Source organism: Onychomys torridus, chromosome 4 (genome assembly GCF_903995425.1).
Source record: "Onychomys torridus chromosome 4, mOncTor1.1, whole genome shotgun sequence".
In the NCBI taxonomy this organism is placed as follows: Eukaryota; Metazoa; Chordata; class Mammalia; order Rodentia; family Cricetidae; genus Onychomys; species Onychomys torridus.
The window spans coordinates 68,579,309-68,593,657 of record NC_050446.1 but is presented as its reverse complement, the minus strand read 5'-3'; the positions used below and the strand labels follow the sequence as shown (position 1 = coordinate 68,593,657).

The 14,349-nt window shown below is 49.4% G+C and overlaps 2 protein-coding genes across 3 annotated transcripts in view; one reads left to right on the top strand and one right to left on the bottom strand.

Moving 5' to 3' along the window:
- Positions 1–351: 351 nt before the first annotated feature.
- On the top strand, positions 352–13,379 carry Arfgap2 (ADP ribosylation factor GTPase activating protein 2). The gene is made up of 16 exons (XM_036185252.1): positions 352–640; positions 808–926; positions 1,418–1,490; positions 2,190–2,321; positions 2,547–2,627; positions 3,405–3,486; positions 3,714–3,770; positions 4,755–4,807; positions 5,289–5,425; positions 5,514–5,645; positions 9,569–9,697; positions 9,777–9,911; positions 11,225–11,351; positions 11,480–11,573; positions 11,688–11,806; positions 12,186–13,379. The coding sequence occupies exons 1-16, from the start codon at positions 569–571 to the stop codon at positions 12,204–12,206; spliced, it is 1,563 nt and encodes a 520-aa protein (XP_036041145.1). The 5' UTR covers positions 352–568; the 3' UTR covers positions 12,207–13,379.
- C4H11orf49 (chromosome 4 C11orf49 homolog) overlaps positions 8,820–14,349 on the bottom strand; it is a 163,529-nt gene continuing 157,999 nt past the window's right edge. The window contains exons 9-10 of one of the 2 annotated variants that reach the window (XM_036185254.1): positions 13,415–13,570; positions 8,820–9,249 (exon numbers count right to left, since the gene is read on the bottom strand). In XM_036185254.1, the coding sequence (XP_036041147.1) occupies positions 9,234–9,249; positions 13,415–13,570 (172 nt within the window). In that variant the 3' untranslated portion in view covers positions 8,820–9,233. Of the gene's footprint in view, positions 9,250–13,302; positions 13,571–14,349 lie in introns of those variants that run through there. The other variant, XM_036185255.1, reaches the window with a different exon arrangement.

The window sequence follows — 14,349 nt, the reverse complement described above, 5'->3', positions numbered from 1 at the left end:
GGGATTGGGCAGGCAGTTGCCTCCTGGTATCTGCCCTGAAATTTCAGGACTGTAATCTGGACTGGAAGGGATTTGAGATCAGGTTTGTTGTGTGCGGGCCTCTGCTCCAGGCCGGCTGCTGGAGTGTGAGCTGGGCTGGAGCCCCGCCAGTGTCTTCCCGATGGGACTAGGAGTTAATCATTACTCGTCCATCGGTAACTCATGAGAGGCTGTGGCCATGGCCTTTTGCCCACCGTCCGTAGCCAGTGGCCCTGAGGTATGGAGGTCCCGGCGTCCAGCAGGAACTCCCGAGGAAGTTTGGGCCAGCCTACGACCCGTCCGCCCGCTCCGGCTGCGGGTTGGCCCGGCGCCGCGCGGCGTGTACTCTCGGGCCCATTGTGGAGTTCCGGGCCGCTGACGTCATGTTTCAGTCCTACCCGACGCTCATTGGTCCAGATCCGGTCGAATCACTCCACTCGTAGGCGGGCCAGGGCACCGGCTTGGCCAGCGCCGTTAGCCCGCCTTCTCCGCCGCGGATTGGCCCGCGACGGGACCTGTCGGTCGCGGTTGTGTCTGGGAAGGAGAGAAAATGGCGGCGGAGCCGAGCAAGACCGAAATCCAGACCCTGTTTAAGAGGCTTCGTGCAGTTCCCACCAACAAGGTGCTTGAGACGGAGGGGCACGGGTCCTGACGCCGGCGGGGAAGACGTCTCTTGTCCCCTGGGGCCCGGGGGAGGGCGGGGACGGAGGTGGGAGGCTTTCTTGTAGCTTCTAGTGCTGGGCCTCGACTCTGGGCCCTAACCATTCACCTGTCGCCTCTTCCACTTAGGCTTGTTTCGACTGTGGCGCCAAGAGTCCGAGCTGGGCCAGCATCACGTATGGTGTATTTTTGTGTATTGACTGCTCCGGGGTGCATCGCTCCCTGGGAGTCCATCTCAGCTTTATCAGGTAGGTTCTGTGTGGTCAGCAAGGGGGAGAGAACGCCTCCCCTTGAACCTTTCGGAATTCGGTGTTCTGTTAGCCTGCTGTGGGGCGGGGGCATCCGCCTCTGTGGGCTTGTAGCCATAAAGTCTGGATCAAACACCCCTCTTCTCACGGTTAACCCGAGACTCAGCATGAGTGTAGGGGAGAAGTTAGCTGTATTGACCTTGTTATTGCAGATAGATTGGCAGTAGGTCTCCGGTGCGATTCTGACCACCCTTAGCAAAGAGTGCCCGCATTCCTGAGAAGTCGACCTCCTTTCGGATCTTCTCAGAAATAGTTGGTCCCCTTTGGATTAGATGGAGAGCAAAGATTTCAAACTCAGGGAAGAGAGGAGGAAATGAGACAGTGACTGATGGTTTCCTGGACACCCACAGAAGCCAAATGACAGCTGTAGGCTTGACAGGGAAGCATGTTTTGGTGTCAATGGGGAGGTGACACACAGTTCTTGTGCGCAGGTCCACAGAGTTGGATTCGAACTGGAGCTGGTTGCAGCTGAGGTGTATGCAGGTCGGCGGGAATGCCAATGCGGTAAAGCTGCTTTTATCTTCCTCCACCCCCATTCTTTTGTTTAGGTACTTAACTTTTCTATGATTTCCTAGGAGTGAGTTTGTTTTCTCTGTTCAGAGAGTTCTCAGGTCTAACACCACCATACACAGCTTCTTTCAAAGAGGCTTAAATACCAACTGACCTGGACAGGTGCTCCTGGGAAAAGCCCAGTGGAGTGGAGTCTCCACAGTCAGTTGAGGTTCTGTGGGTTCCTGGAGGGAGGATGGCTACCGTGGGAACTGCACACTTTCCTCAGTCTCCTAAACTTCCTTGTCCACTCAGGGTGGGAGGTGGCATGGTGTGTTTGTTGGAGGAGGGAAGGGTGATGTGGATTAATGAGTGAAGGTGTTTACTGTGTGAGCCTGGCAACCTGAGTTCAATTCAGGAAAGTCTCATAAAGGTGGAAGGAGAGAGCCAACTCCACAGAGTTGCCCTTTGACTTACACACACACACACACACACACACACACACACACACAAATGAAAATTAAAGTGGTGTTGTTGTTTTTAAGTAATTTTAGAAGACCTTTACCTCTATGAAAACCTGTTGGGATCAGTAGTGTGTATCCTGTATAAATAATAACTCAACTGTTCAGTAGTGTCTCCTGTAGTGTGGATACAGTTTTCTTTGTTGAGACTATTTGTACATACATGCCACATTCTTTTTTTTTTGCTCTCTAGACTGCTTTTTTCCGCCAACATGGATGTGTGGCCAATGATGCTAACACCAAATATAATAGCCGAGCTGCCCAGATGTACCGAGAGAAGATCCGGCAGTTAGGGAGTGCAGCTCTGGCTAGGCACGGTACTGATGTAAGTGCTTGTTCCTGGCTTAGGGGTGATGGGGTAGGGGGTGTTAACAGCCCTGAGTGTCACAGTGCTTGTTCCTGGCTTAGGGGTGCTGGGGTAGGGGGTCCTGGCTTAGGGGTGCGGGGAGGAGGCGTTAACAGCCCTGAGTGTCACAGTGCTTGTTCCTGGCTTAGGGGTGCGGGGAGGAGGCGTTAACAGCCCTGAGTGTCAATGTCTCCCTCCTTCCAGCTTTGGATAGACAATATGAACAGTGCTCCTAGTCACTCTCCGGAGAAGAGAGACTCTGATTTCTTTACAGAGCATACTCAGGTGAGTACCACAGGGTCATTTTCTGTAATAAATGCTTTACTTGTCAAGGCTACACCTTTTGTGGTCATGACATAATTTCTTTGCTTAGGTACGATATCTATAGTTCAGAATTGCTAATTACTGCCTACTGGGTAGGCCCAGAAGTTTCTTCCTCCTATTTATGGGGGTACAATGTAATCAATCCTCTTTAGAAATGGATCCTGGTAGTAGAGAGCATTTTGAAAGCTCAAGAGGTCTCAGGGACCCTAACAACTTGTAGATTTTCCAAAAATGGGGCTGGGGTTTAGCTCAGTGGTAGAGCGGCCCTGGGTTCGATCTTCAGCTCCAAAAAAAAAAAAAGATTTTCCAAAAATGAACAGAAGTTGGAGACAGTGAGGAGAGGTTTCCACTCTGTTGGCAGTGGGCATTGAATCAGAGTCTCAGGTCACATCTTGGCATCTCTGCTTGGTATTCCTTTGATGTGGCCAAATCACTTAACCCAGCAAAACCTCAGTTTCTAAAATGGCAACATAGCTACTTCATAGGACCTGTCGTGACTAGCTGAACATGTTATGTCTGTGAGCACCCTTGGATTGTGCCTGGTGCATGGTCGGTATTCTTAATCCATTAAGAGAATGGCTCGGCTGTGAGTTGAAGATGCTATTTTCCTTCTATGGTGACTACAATTGCTAATATCCAGTCTTCTCTCATAGCTGAGAGCAGTGCTTCCTACCCACAGGTAGGTGTAGCTTCTTAGGAGGTCCCACTGAGGTTTCTGGGATCTGGCTTCCTTTTTAGGCCTCTGTCTGGGATACAGCAGCCACTGAGCCTTCAGGGACCCAGCAACCAGTCCTACCTTCAGAGAGCAGTAGCCTGACACGTGAGTTCAGCCCAGATCTCAACCAGGTGCCTGGGTCTGGAGAAGGACTAGGGTTTAGGACACTTGACCAAGGACATACGAGTTGGGAGGTTTCCCTGTGTCCTTGGGAGGAATGGGATTCATTTTAGTCCTTGGAGGAAGGGTGAGCACATATCTTTTGGTGGGAAGCAGAGTAATGCCAATGACTTACCACCTCCTTAATGGAACTCCTGTCATTGAATTCACAGAACCTGAACACGGCCCTAACACCGACCTCCTTGGAACGTCACCCCAAGCCTCTCTGGGTATGACAGCTGGCAGACACGGGGAGGCTGGGAGAGAGTGATTATTGAGTATGTTCTGAGTCTCCGCTGCCTAGAACTAAGCACAGGAGTCTGAGCATCGACCCCTGTGGGTGGGAACTGGAAGTGAAGTTCTGACTGCCACATTGACTTCAGCATCTTTGAGCTGACAAGCCTGGATGGCTGTCATTTTGAGTGTGAGGGTGGATCTAGCCAAAGTATGGAAGGCTGGAATGGGATTGGACACCCATCCCTGGTGTTAGGTGGGATTGGCCTGTTTTGTCCATTTCATGAAGTGTGCTGATAGCTTTGAGCTGCTCGTGGCTAGAAGCAACACTGTTCTTCCAAAGTTCAGCCCTTTCCTATTCTTCAGTGGCCGTCGGATTTGCTTAGGGTAAACAATCCCTTTGCTGACCTTGGTTTCTTCTGTTGACCCTTGGGGGTTGGGCCGGGAAGCCAGGGGAGGTGACGATCCTGGTGATTTTGTGAGAAGGCTTGGCATAGCTTTGAAACAGGCTCTGTATAGTCCTCTGGGTTTGGGAGCTTTATGAAACTTCTGGGGTGGGCCCTTGTTAGCCACAAGTCTGTTTCTCCTCCAGAGTCCATGTATCTGTCAGCTAAAGGGGCCTCTTCTGCCAGAGGTAACCAGTGCTTTGGGAAGCCTGTCCCCTGCTTGCCCACTCCCTGCTGGGATCTGAGGCTGTTCAGCAGCTCCCTACTCAACAGCCTCACCTTGGTCTGAGTACTTTGTCTTTGGTGCTTCAGGCCTGGGCTCGTTCTGCTACTTTTTGGGCGTCAGCAAGCTCTCTTAACCTTGTCTGTCTTTGGCTTGAACAGTCTTGGTTGGAACTGGTGGTGGCAGTTTTGCCTGCCCATCTGAAGCCATTCTTTTTAGATGCTCTTGCTGTGAAGCCGCATGGTGTGGACTGAGCCATGTTCTCTGACCTTCCTTTGTCCTCGCTCATGTCCACCCTCTTCCTCACACAGAACTGAAAAGCTCCATTATTGGCAAGAAGAAGCCAGCAGCAGCTAAGAAAGGGGTAGGTGGGGAGAGGCGGTATTGTAGGGTGGTTGTGAGCTGGAGTTGGACTCCTTCAGTTTGCCCATGTACTGGCTAGCTCTGTGATTGGCCAAGGTTCTAATTGTCTGAACCTTGTTTACGGAAGGGATTTAAAGATACCCATCTTAAGGGGACTCCTGGGCAGTAAGCAAGATCAAGCACATCTAGAACTTAGAGTGCATGGCACATAGCAGGTCCCAATCAGCATTAACTTCTGTCCTCATTCCTGAGACTGGAGTGAGTGAGTGTGTGTGTGTGTGTGTGTGTGTGTGTGTGTGTGTGTGTTAGTGAGAGAGAGAGAGAGAGAAGCTCCTCTGAACCAGCTCTAGTAGAGTCACTGTTGACTTAACCATGGTCATTGGACCCTAAGAAGGAGGACCTCCTTCACTTCAGTGACCATACTCGGGAGGGAGCTGAAGAGACTGGCTGGCAAACCCCACATCACATGGTTTTCTTTTCAGCTGGGTGCCAAGAAAGGCTTGGGAGCTCAGAAGGTGAGCAACCAGAGCTTTACTGAGATTGAGCGGCAGGCCCAGGTGGCAGAGAAGCTCCGGGAGCAGCAGGCAGCTGATGCCAAGAAGCAGGCAGAAGAGTCAATGTGCGTGATTGCTATGGTGCCCTTGGCATGTGTGGGGGTTGGGAGCAGGTGGCATGGATGGCAGCATCTGACTGGTCATTCCCTCCAGGGTTGCCTCCATGCGTCTGGCCTACCAGGAGCTCCAGATTGATCGCAAAAAGGAAGAGAAAAAGCTACAGAACCTTGAAGGAAAGAAGCGAGAGCAGGCTGAAAGGCTGGGCATGGGGTTGGTGTCCCGAAGGTGAGGCTTGGGCCCTGGTGTGTCAGAGAAATGGCATTGTTTTTCTGGGAGCCTGGACAGGCCCTACCCAGCAAGTCAAGAGTCCTTGCTTAGTCTTCCTCTGAGGCTGGAGAGAGAGGATTTTGCTGTCTTAAGGCACCTAGCCCAGTGGTTGGTCAGCACATACATTAGTTGTTTGTTGTTGTTGTTGTTTGTTTGTTTGTTTTTCAGAGCTGAGGATCGAACCCAGGGCTTTGCGCTTGCTAGGCAAGCGCTCTACCACTGAGCTAAATCCCCAGCCCCGTTAGTTGTTTGAGTGAACAGGATCAGGTACTGTCTCACTCCATGCTAGGATGGTACTATTGAGGAGGCTGCTTCCTGGCTGAACAGTTCTTTTTTGTTTTCTAAGACTTTCTGAGAATCTCAGGGCTTTTTGCCTCTTTAGTCCTTGCCCACTAAATGCCATTTGTCATACCAGATGCTGTAATACCTCAAATGACCCCACTGGGTTGAGGAGTCCTTTTGTTTTTGTTTTTCAAGACAAAGTTTCTCTGTGAAGCCCTGGCTGTCCTGGAACTCACTATGTAGTCCAGGCTGTCCTCGAACTCACAGAGGTCCACCTGCCTCTGCCTCCCGAGTGCTGGGATTAAAGGTGTGCACCACCACTGCCCTTTGTTTCAGAGCTACTGGGTTTGTATTCCTGTGCTTTGCTTTAAAAAAGGCAGATCAGCTCTCTGAAACATTTTGAGTTAATAATATTCAGATGTTTCAGTAATAGTGTGTTTTTATTTTTTTGTTGTTTTGAGATGGTCTTACTGTGTATTCCTGGCTGACCTCAAACTCACAGAAATAATTTTGCCTCTACCTCCCAATTGCTGGAATTAAAGATAGTAATAGATTTTTATCTTGTTTGTTTTTTGTTTTTTGAGACAGGGTTTCTCTGTATGTAGTCCTGGCTGGCCTGGAACTTGTTCTGTAGACCAGGCTGGCCTCAACTCAGAGATCCACCTGCCTCTGCTTCCTTCCCTAATGCTGGGATGAAAGGCATGCACCACCGCCAGGCTAGGTTTTTATCTTTTAAAAATTAGAATATCTTGGGGCTGTGGATGTAGCTCAGTTGGTAATGGGGTTGTTTTGTGTGCATGAAGCCCTGGGTTCAATCTCCAGTACTACATAAAACCGGTATGTTGGTACAAGTCTGTAATCCCAGCACTCAGGCAGGAAGATCTTAAGGCTAGCCTAGGCTAAAAATTTATCTGCCACAGGCTAGAGAGATGGCTCAGAGGTTAAGAGCACCAGCTGCTCTTCCATAGGTCCTGAGTTCAATTCCTAGCACCCACATGGTGGCTCACAACCATCTGTAATGAGATCTGGTGCCCTCTTCTGTATACATAATAAATAAATCTTAAAAAAAAAAAAAAATTATCTGCCAGGCACAGTGGCATACATCAGCAATCCTAGAACTTGGGAGATGGAAGCAGTAGGTTCAGGAGTTCCCTTGATTACATAGGAATCAAAGTCAGATTGGGCTCTGAGAGACCCTGTTTCAAAAGAAAGAAGAAAAGAATAAAAAGTAATAGTTACTGGTGCCATTGACTAGCATGTGCCTGCAGTTAGCCAGTGCCTTGGCTCCTCTTCTTAAGAGGCTTGGGCTTGTTGTTATGAGACATTTATTAGTCGTAATAGTCGTAGGGAGGAGGTCTTTGGGTACTTCTGTACAGATGAGGAAATTGAGACACTAAGCAGCTTACTCAGAGCGCAAACTCAGCAGTTGACAGATGGGTTGCTTTTTTGATTCCAAATTCAATTGTGTTTGTTTGTTTGTTTGTTTGTTTGTTTGTTTGTTTGTTTTGGCTCAAGGTTTCTCTATGTAGCCCTGGCTGTCCTGGAACTCACTCTGTAGATCAGGCTAGCCTCAAACTCACAGAGATCTGTCTGCCTCTGCCTCCTGAGTGCTGGGATTAAAGACTGAGCCACCACCCTGCTAAATTCAGTATTATTTACCACTAGGTTCTCTTCCTCTGAAAGGAGAAAAGTGATTATTTTAACTTAATCTTTCAGAACATGTACTTGGTATTACTTTAGTCCCTTCCGGTCTGTATGCTGTTAGTTTAATCACAGTTGATTAGTGAAGTGTATGCGTGTGTGGGTGTCTGTCTGAGTATGATGTAAGTGCATATGGGTTTTGTTTGTTTTTGTTTCATGTATCCTGAGCTGGCTCCAGTTTGTTATGTAGCCAAGGAGACACCTGAAGCCCTGATTCTCCTGCCTCGATTTCCAGTATTAGTTTTGACGGTGGCTTTTAAAAATTAGTGTGTAAGGTTTGTTTTTTTTTAATTATTAATTTACTTTTTTCTACATGTGTGGGTGTGTGCACGCCACAGTGTGTGGCGGAAGTCAGGGAACAGCTTGTGTGAGTCAGTCTTCTCTCACTGTGTGGGTCTCAGGCCATCCGACCTCGCAGCAAATGCTTCTACCCCTGAGCAATGTTACCAGCACTGACTAAACTTTTCAAATTGCATTTTATTTATTAATTTCTTTGTATTTGTATATGTAATTAACCTACATGTACTATGGCACACATGTGGAGGTCAGAGAACAATGTGTTGGAGTCAGTTCTCTCCTACTATATCCTAGGGAATGAGCCCTGTTCCTTTGCTGCTGCTGTTGTTTGTTAGTTTAACACAGGGTCTCACTATGTAGTCCTGGCTGGCCTAAAACAGGCTGGTTTTGTTTTTTGTTTCTTTGGATAGTCTTCTATAGCTTAGGCTGGCCTTAAGGTAGCTACATAGCCAAGGATATGTGTTCCTCTTGTGTGTTGAGGTCACAATCACGTGTCATCATACCTGGATGTGTTTTCTTTTTAAATTTATTTTCTTATGTTTATGGGTGTTTTGAATGCATGTGTGTCTGTGCACCACAGAGAGCATTTGAGATGGTTGGGAGCCGACATGTGGGTGCTAGGAATAAACATGAGTCTCCTGGGAAAGAAGCCAGTGCTCTTAACCTTTGAGCCTTCTCTCCAGCCCCTGTATTTTCTTTTCTCTTTTGCTTTTTCTCCTCCTCCTCCTCCTCCTCCTCCTCCTCCTCCTCCTCCTCCTCCTCCTCTTCTTCTTCTCTCTCTCTCTCTCTCTCTCTCTCTCTCTCTCTCTCTCTCCCCCACAGTAAAGCAGAATCTTACTTTAGTCTACTTTATTTAAAGTCCAGTTGCAAAATATTCACTCTTTGGAGTTCTTCCATTTGGAAGCTGTATGTTTTAGTGAGTTTGTGTAACTGAAGTGGATCCTGACAGGAGTGAGGCATTGGGCAGATCCAGGTCTTGGTGCATGGGCCAGACCCTGCACTAGGAAATGCCCTTCCTCTTTTCCTTTTTCTTCCTCTTCATCCTTTTCTTTTTTAAGAGATAGCATGATGATTAAGGACTCACTCTGATTCCATGAGGATCATCTGGGTGTTTTTCATCCTCTGCTTTGTGCTGTGTACATCTGTCTCAGGAAGGATATAGTCTGTGGTGCAATAAGTCTTCAAGTAAGGATGGTGATGGAGCTGGGCATGGTGGCTCATGCCTGTAATCCCAATACTGGAAAGGTTGAGGGAGGAGACTCTGGGTCACATAGCCAGTGTCCTTAGAAAAAACAAATCAAAACCAAAAAGGGAAGAATAGAGAGTGAGCACTCATCATTTGGTATACATTATTAAAATGGCAATCAATAGCCATTGTCCAGGGAAAAGCTGTTTGAGAGAACAAAGCCAGTATGTTAACATTTCTGGGTATTCTCCCAGGTCACTACAAACAGTTCACAGCAGTTCTCTGCCTGGACTGGCCCAGGGCAGGGAGCTAGACTGTGCTTGGGGAAACAGACCCATCAGCCTGGCTGTTGTTCTTGGGAAGTGAACAGTTGATGCTTATTTCCAGCCTCTGGCCTGCTGTGCTTTCTCTACAGCTCCATCTCCCACTCTGTGCTGTCTGAGATGCAGGTGATTGAGCAGGAAACCCCGCTGAGTGCAAAATCTTCCCGTTCACAGCTTGACTTGTTTGATGATGTTGGAACTTTCGCCTCTGGACCCCCAAAGTAAGGCTGTTGCTGGGGCATAGACTTGCCTGTTGTGTTCCTACTCAGGTTTCTCTGAGCTACTCTGCTGTCTCCCTAGGTACAAGGACAACCCCTTTTCCTTGGGAGAAACTTTTGGTTCCCGCTGGGATTCAGATGCAGCCTGGGGTATGGACAGGGTAGAAGAGAAGGAACCCGAAGTAACCATCTCCAGCATCCGGCCTATTTCAGAAAGGTAGTGTGGGCAGGGCAGTGCTGTCTGCAGAACTTGGTGCAGGGATGGAGATGTCCAGTGTTGAGTACAGCTGAGAAACTGAATTTCTAATGTTTTTTAATGTAATTTTAGGAAATGTAAACCACATATAGCTGTGACCATTCATTAGACAGTGCTGTGCTTATCACAACCAGCCTGGGAGCATTTTTAACTTGGGATTTATTTTATGGTGGGAGGGGCCTGATTTTCTTGTTTCAGTTCTGATGTCCCTTCCAAAGGCTATATGTCTGTAGCCTTCATGTTTTGATTGACTGCAGTATTAGGGATCAAACCCATGTTTTCTACCTGTTAGGCACCCCCTTTTTAAAAATAATTTATTTTTATTTTATGTTCATTGGTGTTATGCCTGAGTATATGTCTGTATGATGGTGTCAGAAACCCTGGAACTGGAGTTACAGACAGGTGTGAGCTGCTATGTGGGTGCTGGGAATTGAACCTGGGTCCTCTGGAAGAGCAGCCAGTGCTCTCAATGTTGAGCCATCTCTCTAGCCCCTTGGCATTTATTTTAAAAAACAAAACAAAACAAACCTTATTCCATTGTTCAAAACACAACGTTTTGTTGGCAGGTTACCATAGATTATCCATTTGGTGTATTTTTTTTTTTTTTTTTTTTTGGTTTTTTGAGACAGGGTTTCTCTGTGTAGTTTTGCGCCTTTCCTGGAACTCACTTGGTAGCCCAGGCTGGCCTCAGACTCACAGAGATCCTACTGCCTCTGCCTCCCAAGTGCTGGGATTAAAGGTGTGCGTCACCACCACCGCCCGGCAGATTATCCATTTGTAAAATATAACAACCCAGTATAACTTCACTGGGTTGTAAACCCCCAGCCTAGAGCCTGTGTTGTCAGTGGCGTGGCATGGCCCTTTTGTCCACATTAGCATGAGTCTGAGAGATCCCAGCACTGAATGTCATGGCAGGAGAGTGGATGTAAGCCAGGCACAGAGACTGTCACTGCAGATTCTGAATAGGACTGGGTGGCAGCAGTGATTGTAGGCCACAGAAGTGCAGAGCCTAAGCCCTCCGAACTGTATTCTCACTCTGTCTATCTACTGGAGGGAATTGAGGCTCTTTGTGCCTTGGCTTCGGGGAAGAAAGGGGAGAGGACCTCTTGCTATTCTTTTGGAGGATACTCACTAGGGAAAGGTTCCTGAATTCCAGATCACAGGATAGACATGGTTTCCATGGCCAGAAAGCTGTGGTGTGGTTTTTGGTCTCTGAACTCTGCTTCCCCTGGTGGTAATGGGAAGGGACAGAGATGTTCTGCACTGGCCCACAGAACCACGAGCCGGAGGGAAGTGGAGAGCCGGAGCTCAGGTCTTGAGTCCAGTGAAGCCCGTCAGAAGTTTGCAGGAGCCAAAGCCATCTCATCTGACATGTTCTTTGGTCGGGAGGTGGACTCTGAGGTTAGTGAAGTTGTGTACTTGGTAGCAGCAGGCAGCATCCTGAGCTTCTTCGCTGCTGTCCTTGGGATATAGTATTGGGGTTGGCATCAGTCAAAAGATCCCCAGACCCTGCCTTTTCTCCAACATAGTGTGAAGCCAGGTCTCGGCTACAGCAGCTCTCGGGCAGCAGTGCTATCAGCTCCTCAGACCTCTTTGGGGACATGGATGGAGCTCATGGAGGAGGTAGGCCCCGGAGTGTGGTAGGCACCAAGTGAGGCCTGTGAGCATAGCTGAAGGCCCTGTAGCTGGGTAGGGCTTCTTGGGGGCTCTTGGTCACCCCTTCCCTTGCTTTTACAGGAACAGTATCTCTGGGGAATGTACTTCCTACCGCTGACATTGCCCAGTTTAAGCAAGGTGTCAAGTCTGTGGCTGGCAAGATGGCTGTGCTGGCCAATGGTGTGATGAATTCTTTACAGGTGAGGCTGGGCTGCTGGGCCTGGGAAGAAATGTAAAAAGTAATGCTTGGAGGTTTGCCTTCTGCTGTATCCAGACTCTGCTGAGTAGCCACTGGCAGCTGTAGAGAGAGTGCTTGTTTTTCCTGGCAGGGCAAGTTTCCATCCCTGTATTTGGGCTGAGCCCCCCCTAAGGTGATTTGGCCAAGCTTGTTACTTGTACTGTTGTCTTTCCTCCTGGCTCTGTGAGCTCCAGAGCCCATCACATACTCTCAACATGGGCCCAGCCCCGTGCAGCTGCTAGCCCTGCTTTGCTGTGGGGTGTGCAGGGGAGGCACTGTGATTACTGAGGGGCTGCTGCAGATTAGAGACTCTGACCTGGTGTTTTCCTTCTCCTACTCAGGATCGCTATGGCTCCTACTGATCCAGGCTCCATGGCTCAGGCCTGTGGTGGTGACAGCAAGAACCCCGATTCCCAGGCCAGGGGTGCCTGCCTTGTGGATCGGGGATATGTTGATTTTCTGTGTGTGGTGTGTGAGTTGAGTGGCTTTGGAGGATCTTAGGCGAGGGGAATGGTCAGCATCAACCCTTGTCCTTCGCCTGTGCATTGAGTCCTTGTCCTCGCCCCTCACCCCTCACCCTCTCCTCTCCGTGCTAATGCTCTTTCTTCCAGTTCTGCCCCAAAGCTGCTGCTACTTAGCCTGCTGCACTGGGAGTGAGGGAGGAGTTCCATCAGGATGGCTTCATGGGTCTAGTTCTTCCCTAAGTGGGGAAGGCATAAGGCTTTCGCGGGCTCTAGGATCCTTATAGGTGGTCTGGGGGTCTGGGCCTCGTCTCCTGGAGACAGGGAGGTCTAGCAAGAGTTGTGCTGTACCAGCCCTCAGGGAGAAATTCTGGATTTGCCACTGCTGGTACTGTCAACGGCCTCTTCTGGGTTCCAGGGGAGGACGGGTTAGGAGAAGGATTCTGGTAACTTACTAAGGGCTAGAACTTTCGCTTGACACCTAAAGGGTTTATTTGGGATCAGCCTGGAGGCCTGAGCAATCTCTGTCACCACTGTCCCTTGGAGGCTGACTTCTGCCTAGGTGTCTGAGAGCCCTTATCTACCATTATTGTGGGTCGTAGCACCCTCTGTCTGTGCTTGAGATTCTGTCCTTTTGTGTCCTGCTTGGCACCCATGGTGGGTCTCATCTGGGTCCTCCCTGGATGCTGTGAGCCTACTACTGGCTGAGGAAGCTGAGGCTCTGAGAGAAAGAAGCCCCTGGAGCTCGGCTTTCGTCCTCTGCAGCATTCTGGGTTAGGGGTCCTGGACAGCACCCCACCAATCAGTGAGAGCTTGAGAACCTGCAGCTGCAGGCCCCACACTCTGGCAGCTGGGCCACGCACTGTGTCATCCTTGGTGCCATCTCCCCCTGCCGTGCTGGCAGTCTGGGCCCAACCCTACCTGTGGACTGCAGGTTGGGCTCCCAAACAACACAGACCACTCTTCCCTCACCCTCCCCAGAGGGACATGACTTTCTTTCAGCACTGTTTGTATTGAAACAAAGTGGTGTCAGAATAAAGCCCCCACGGGGCCTGTGGGTCAGTGTCCTCTCCATCCTGCCTCCCTGCCCAGTGTGGCCCTTCGCTCACTCGCTGGGCTCCCACGGATATGGACTGGGCGTCGGTGGCAAAGCTGAGGGCACTCTCTCCGGGGCCTCCAGCTTGTCTCTTCTCTGAAAGCCAAAGGCCCCTGGCTCCTTGCCCCTGTGCTGCCGCGGGGTCCGATACAGCCTCGACCTCACCACCCTGTTGCACGTGGAGGAAAGAGGTGGTGTTAGTTGGCCTTGAGTTGGCCTTGAGTTGGCCTTAGTGGTTCTGCACCTCATGACAGGAGGCAGACTGGGGCCTGTTTCTCAACGGAGCTGTTTCTGTTTGGTTTTAGACAGTGTCTCCACAGCCTAGACTGGCCTTGTAATCCTCTTGTCTTGGCCCTGGCGCTGGAATGACAGGCATGCACTAAAATGTCTGGCCTGAGAAAGCATTTTAGAGATTCAAACTTTGGAAGAGTTAGAGATGCTGTGTGTAAACCCCTTTCCTTACAGGGCCACTTTGTCCTTGGGACTCCTCAGCACTGTACAGTTCTAAACCACTCTGGGACATGCAGGGTTAGAAAGGACAGGTAAAGGGAGCCATGGAGTTCTAAGCCAGTGATTTCTAGTGCTTTGGAATGACCTGGGGTGTTTGTGAAATAGAGATTTTTGTTTCCAACCCCAAATTGGCACAGCAGGACTCCAGCTTGGTAATTGGTACTGTCCCAAACTTCACTGTGGTTCTGCTACACACCAGAATCTGAGAAATCTTTCAGGAACTCACTCAGGTGTTTGGCACTGCAGGGCTTTTGGAAGCCACTTGTGGTCATCCACTAGCAGGTCTTGGTAGGGAGGAATGGAGGAAAAGTATGTGTCCAGTTAAGTGGTGACACTGGCCTTACTTGGGGCAGGCAGCCGGCTCTGCCATGAGTCCTGCATGAATTTTCTTTTGCAGAGGATCTACCTCGTTGAGGAAAGGTGAAAATCACCTCTTCA

Coding starts and splice junctions, on each gene's coding strand:
- Arfgap2 (XM_036185252.1), top strand. CDS start 569: ATGGCGGCGGAGCCGAGCAAGACCGAAATCCAGACCCTGTTTAAGAGG. Junction 927..1,417: donor GTCCATCTCAGCTTTATCAG/GTAGGTTCTGTG, acceptor TCTTGTGCGCAG/GTCCACAGAGTTGGATTCGA. Junction 11,807..12,185: donor GTGTGATGAATTCTTTACAG/GTGAGGCTGGGC, acceptor TCTCCTACTCAG/GATCGCTATGGCTCCTACTG.